Below are 6227 nucleotides of genomic sequence, written 5' to 3'. Positions count from 1 at the left end.
ACCAGGAGGAAGGAGCAAACAGAGACCACGAGCAATCAGACACACATGAGGAGGGGGGCTATGCCCCTGCGGGGGCCGAGGGAGGATGGCCAGGGACCAGAGGTCAAGAAAAAAGCAGAGCCTTCCCCAGAGCTGAGAGAGGGGAGAGAGACAGGAGAAGGGGGAGGAAGGGGGGAATGGGGAGGGGAGACAGGATGGGGTTGGAGGAGAGGCAATGAGGGAGGGGGTACACTCCTCATCTGCTGGAGCCTGCAGCACCCTGGGTTTGGCCTCGGGGCGTCCAGGGCCGTGAGTGGCACCCCTGTTTCTGCAGGTTCGAGGCCTGGTGGGAGTGGCAGTAAGGGGCACCACGGAGCCACGTACCCGGTCTTGGCGAAGTTGGTCCAGTAGGTCATGACCACGGCGCTGAGCATGACGTCGTTCTTGGAGAAGTTGCAGCTGAACAGCTCGGTGGGCCCCACCATGGGGATGCCGAAGACGTAGGGCACCTCGTCACCGTGCGCCGAGTCGGCCCAGGTGGGCTTCATCTCGCTCTGGCAGTGGTGGTAGAAGGCGTAGAAGTAGGTGGGCGAGCCGTACTGGGCGTGCAGGTCGGCCGTGGCCACGGCCGGGGCCACCCACTGGTGGTCAGTGAAGAGGGCCACGAGGGTCTTCCGGCGCGTCTCGGGGTTGTCCTTGTCGGCCCAGTCGGTGTACATGAACTTGATGGTCTCGCGCAGCGTGTCCTTGCCCTCCGGGTAGCCGTACAGGTTGTCCACGAAGTTGGACACGGAGAAGTCGAAGTCGTTGGGCGTGACGCCGTCCTCGCCGTCCACGATGCCGTCCACGAACTTGAGGCCCTCGCCCTGGTTCACGCCCAGCATGATGTCGTAGTTGAGGAACTCGCCCTGCTCCATGAGGATCTGCGGGTCGTCGGGGATGACGTCCCCGTCGATGACCGGCCCGAAGGCGATGTGGTAGGTGGCGGGCGCGATGGCGTGCTGCACCAGCTCCCGGGGGCTCTTGTGGCGCAGGCACTCCACCAGCTCCGTGGTGTCCAGCATGTTGCAGCCCACCTTGTCGGCCAGCACGCGCGTGTACTTGGCTGGCTGGTAGTTCACGGCCCAGCTGGACAGTGCCGTGCCGCTCTGGATGATGGCCTTCTGGAACAGACCTGCGGGGGCGGGGCCGGACATGCAAATGAGCGCACACCTGCACCCGCCCCTCCCCAACCCCGCTGCAGGGATGCATGAAGACCCCACCCCCGCAAAGAAGGCACGCTTTGTGCACAGGCCAGGGGGACCTCCCGGTCGGGCAGTCCCCGCCCGCTGCACCGTGGCCCCAGGGACTCTTGTCTCGTGTTTAAGTTTATTTTTAATCATCTTCTTGGGAGGGCTCTTACCACCCACCCTGGGGTGGACCGACCGTGCGCACGTGGCCATCATCGTTTGCGAAGCATTTTCGTTCTACTTTGAGCCCCTTTGGAATCAGCTTTGCTTTCCCCCCACCCTCCCACCCGCGTGAACCTGGATAAATCCCAGACCATTGTCAGGGAGTCTGCTCAGCACCTGTGTGGGCCCGCACAAGGACGTATGCACCTAGGAATGCACGCACATAGGGATGCACGCACAGATACATGCACGCACGGACACACATGCACGGACACACGGATGCATGCACTCATGGATGCATGCCCGGATGCACGCAGGTAGGAACCCATGCACAGATGCATGCACGCACGGACACACACGCATGGACACACACACACACACATGGATGCACGGATGCATGTACTCATGGATGCACGGATGCATGCACTCAATGGATGCATGCCCGGATGCACGCAAGTAGGGACCCATGCACAGATGCATGCACGCACGGACACACACGCATGGACACACACACATGCACAGACACACGCATGAATGCACGGATGCATGCACTCATGGATGCATGCCCGGATGCACGCAGATAGGGACCCATGCACAGATGCATGCACGCATGCAGTGATGCATGCACGGATGCATGCATGGACGCACGGGACAGGTGCACGGATGCATGAACTCATGGATGCACGCAGGTAGGGACCCATGCACAAATGCATACACGCATGGAGGCACGCATGGACACACGCATGGATGCACAGAAGCATGGACACACGCACGAACGCACACAGGCATGCATGCATGGATGGATGCACGCATGTAGGGACACATGCATAGATGCATGAATGCACGGATGCATGCACACACGGATGCACACACTCATGGACTCACACATGCACATGGTGCATAAGGAGTTGAAATTCCAATGTCCCTTTCGCTACAATGTTGCAAACCTGGGGCTGCAACTAGAGCACAGTCCTGGCAAAGGGCTGTTCGGGGACCCCAAACGCAACCCGATTCAGTGCCGTCGAGTGGATGCCGACTCACAGTGGCCCTATGGGACAGGGCAGCGCTGCCTCTGTGGGCTCCAGAGACTGGACCGCTGGAGGGGCGTCGAAAGCCCCGTCTTACTCCAGAGCCGGTGCAGTGTTTCCCCAGACGGGGCCACGCTGCACCCTGGGGGCAGTGGCAGAAAGATCTGGAGGGCGCCGAGCATGTGCGTGCCGACACTTTATCCTGTACAACAGATAGGCTTCGGGACAAATGTTTTCCATGGCTGGGGGGTGGCTGGGTGTGTGAGTCTCCCCCGTTCTTTCTTTCTGCAAGGAGGCAGTAGGGCAAAGCCACTTGGGGACCAGTGGTCTGTAAGGTCTGCTTACGGCAGGGGGCTGCCAGGAGGTTGGGTGCGGAGGGAAGGGCAGAAGAGGCTGTGTCCGGGGACATTTTTAGGGCAATTGTTGGCAGGGTGGACATCTGAGGTGAAGAGTTTGAACCGGATGCTAGTGGTGAACGTGACCCTGTAGGGATGGTGCTGGGTCCACGGGGATTGTAATCCGAGAGCCCTAGGGATGGGACGGGCTGAGGTTGAGTTGTATGTGGGCACAGCCCTGAATTTCTGTGTCTTTCCCCCGAAGCTGAAAAGGATTCCCCCCAAAAAACAGAGGATCTTAAAAGAGACACCATCAGAGAAACAAACTGCCTGCCATTGAGGGGACGCTGACTCACAGCGACCCTGCAGGACGGGGCAGAGCCGCCCCTGGGGGTCTCCCAGGCTGTCAGTCTTTACAGGAGCAGACAGTCTGGTGTTTCTCCGGAGGAGCTAACAGAGAGGTAGATATTCAAATAGATAGATAGATAGATACATAGATTGATTGATAGATAATAGATATAGATTATAGATAGATAAACACACTGCCATCGAGTGGATGCCAACTCATAGCGACCCTGCGGGACGGGGCAGAGCTGCCCCTGTGGGTTTCCCAGGCGGTCAGTCTTTATAGGAGCAGACAGTCTGGTCTTTCTCCCCAGGGCATGTCCAGTGGGTTTGAGCTGCTGACCTGTTGGTAAGAAGCTCAGTACACCACCAGGACTCCTTCTTAGAAAGAAAGTGTTGTTTAATTTAAATATCTATCGGAAATAGAGGTAGAGAGACACAAAGGGACAGGGAGAGAGGGGAAGGGAGAGAAAAACAAACCATGAACCCCCAGTAGATATCCAATGATACTGAAGATACCGTGCTCATTTTCCACCCAGTGTTTTAAGACAGGATGAGAGCCCTGTGTCCATCCTTGACGTGAGGGAGCCCAGCCTGTGCTGACCTCAGGTTCCCTCAGTAGAGACTGACCGTTAGGGGAACCTGCCACCCCACTTGGGTTTAAAAGAAAGAAACGGGCCCTTTCATGAGGCAGACGTCAAAGCCGCTGTGGACACACACGTAGCCCCTCACTGGAGGGAGTACAGTTCTCCGCTAGATGAATCTCAGAAGACCCGTCCAGGCCTCTGTTCAGAGCTGCACGCCCTATCTATTGACGACGGGGCGTCCTGTCAGCTAAGCGGACGGGCCTATTGATGTCCCTTACAGAAAGGCTCTCTGCTGGGCCAACCCAGATGGGCCCTGCTTTAGAATTTCCTCTCTGGTCACACCTTCCACAAATATATCCCTTCAGGGCCCTGGGCTCTGCCTACTTCACCTAGGCCAGGTGTTAAGGTGCCCCACGTAGGTGAGAAAGGGGCCCCTGATGGTGCAGTGGCTACAGTTTGGTCTGTGGTCCAGAAGGTCCGCAGTTTGAAACCACCAGCTGCCCCTTGGGAGAAAGAAGAGGCTGTCGGCTCAAGAGACATCGTTTGGGAAGCCCACGGGGGCAGCCCGACTCTGTCCTGCCGGGTCACGGTGAGGCTGGAGTTTGGTAAGGTGAGAAACAGTGCCAAAGCTGGACATGCGGTAAAGGAGACCAGAGAAGAATCAATGCATTGGAATTGTGCCCCTGGAGAAAAATCCCGATAGCAGCCGCCATTCCCCAAAGGACAAACGGATCTGTCTTGAAGAAGAAACGCCGAGGGCTGCTTAGAGGCCAGGAGGGCGGTACTTGGTTTTACATACGGTACTTTGGACATGTTGCCGGGAGAGACCAGTCTCTAGAGAAGGACATCGTGTTGTCCACGGGGAGGGGTGGCAAGAAGAGGAGGGCCCTTCCGGGGATGGATGGACACCGTGGGGGCTCAGGCGTAGGAGGAATGGTGAGGACTGGGCAGAGCTTCTGTTGTGTGCGGCCATCATTTTTAACCTCTCGGGTTCCTTAGGAAGTGGCTCCCCCAACTGTCGCTCATATTAATTCCTGGTGTGTGCGTGTGAGTGTGAGTGTGGTCGGGGGAGATCGTATGTAGCCATATACATTGGAAAAAATGGGCCTCAAGCCACCAGTCCTACCACCGCTGCCTTCTGGGACATATGTGTCCCACATCATTGTCTCAACGTCTCAAAATCACGTTGCCTCTGGATTTCGGCTGAACACACCTAGTCTCAGGAACCGAATGAACGCAGCGCCGCATTGGGCCACAGTCTGGACTTGACTGGACCGCCCGCGGGATTCCTGGTGGAACAGAGGTTAGGCGCTGGGCTGCCATCCGGAAGGCCGGCGGTTTGAAACCACCAGCCGCTCTGATGGAGAAGGGTGGGGCTCTCTGCTCCCGGCACGAGTGATCGGCTGGGACACCCACAGGGGCAGGTCTGCCCTTGTCCCACAGGGTCACTGTGCGTCGGCATCCACCCGACGGCATGAGTTAGGGGGTCTTTGGGGTGTGACGGCAAGCAGTCTGAGTTCAACTCCTAGTCACCAGAAGATGGTGCCCCCCACTTCCAAGTGCCTGGGAAAGAAAGAGTGGCCATGGACTTCTGAGAGCCGTCCCTCACCCCCACCTTGGGGCCGGGGGAGGCAGTTCTACTCTGGCACGTGTGCAGAAGAGGCAGGTGGGGGGACCCTGAATCGGAGGGGACTGAGGCGCACTGGTTGGCACGCGATTTCTGGGACCAGCCATGCAGGGGAAGACTGGTACCATGCGCCATGCCCCCGGCCTCTCAGTGGGGCTGAGGAGCCTTCCTGGGTTGGGGCCCGGCGTGCCCACCACCCGCGTTACCTTCTGAGTAGTGTGACAGGGTCAGCAGGCTGACGCAGGAGGCTCCGGCGCCCGAGCCGAAGATGGTCACTCTCTTGGGGTCCCCGCCGAAGGCCCCCACGTTCTCCTCGATCCACCGCAAGGCTTGGATCTGGTCCAGCAGCCCGTAGTTGCCCTTGGCCGCCTGGTCCCCTGTGCTTAGGAAACCTGCAGACGGAGGGACACAGGGATATCGGGTCTGTCACTGAGAGGAAGGAAGTGCCCCACGCTGACCCGCTGACCGCTGCTCCTCACCCCCTGGCCCGTGAACTGGGGAACTGGGGCCTGGCGGGTGCGGTGGTTTCAGGCATGGGCTGCTAACCCTGACGTCGACGGTTCAAACCCCCCAGCCGCCCCATGAGAGAAGGAAGAGTATGGTTGTGTCCACGGAGACCGGCAAGCTTGGAAATCCTACGGGGCAGACCTGCTGTGTCCCCCAGTGCTGCCCGGGGTTCGAAGCTCACTCCCAGCATCCCGAGTGTCAGTTTCACTCCTGTCAGCAAGCCCACTGCTGCTCCAGAGGGTGATGTTGCCACCCCGATGCCCCCAGTGTCCACTCTGCTTCTCCACAGAGCCCAATGTCACCAGCCCCATGTCCCCCAGTATCCACTCTGCTTCTCCAGAGTCCAACGTCACCACCCCCGTGTCCCAGTGTCCACTCTGCCTCTCCACAGAGCCCAACGTCGCCACCCCCATGTCCCCAGTGTCCAC

The 6227-nt window shown here is 58.9% G+C and overlaps 1 protein-coding gene across 1 annotated transcript in view; it reads right to left on the bottom strand.

The window, feature by feature from the left end:
- The window catches only part of NLGN4X (neuroligin 4 X-linked), a 159586-nt gene that overhangs the window by 3447 nt on the left and 149912 nt on the right, over window positions 1–6227 (bottom strand). Inside the window, exons 5-6 of the mRNA XM_013008539.2 lie at window positions 5499–5684; window positions 364–1153 (exon numbers count right to left, since the gene is read on the bottom strand). Of these exons, the coding sequence (XP_012863993.1) occupies window positions 364–1153; window positions 5499–5684 (976 nt within the window). The remainder of the gene's footprint in view (window positions 1–363; window positions 1154–5498; window positions 5685–6227) is intronic.

The sequence above is a fragment of the Echinops telfairi genome, unplaced genomic scaffold, assembly GCF_000313985.2.
Source record: "Echinops telfairi isolate 266 unplaced genomic scaffold, ASM31398v2 ScPeMD7_53;HRSCAF=182, whole genome shotgun sequence".
NCBI lineage: Eukaryota > Metazoa > Chordata > Mammalia > Afrosoricida > Tenrecidae > Echinops > Echinops telfairi.
The sequence above is the reverse complement of the archived record's forward strand: the minus strand, read 5'-3'. Positions and strand labels throughout refer to the sequence as shown.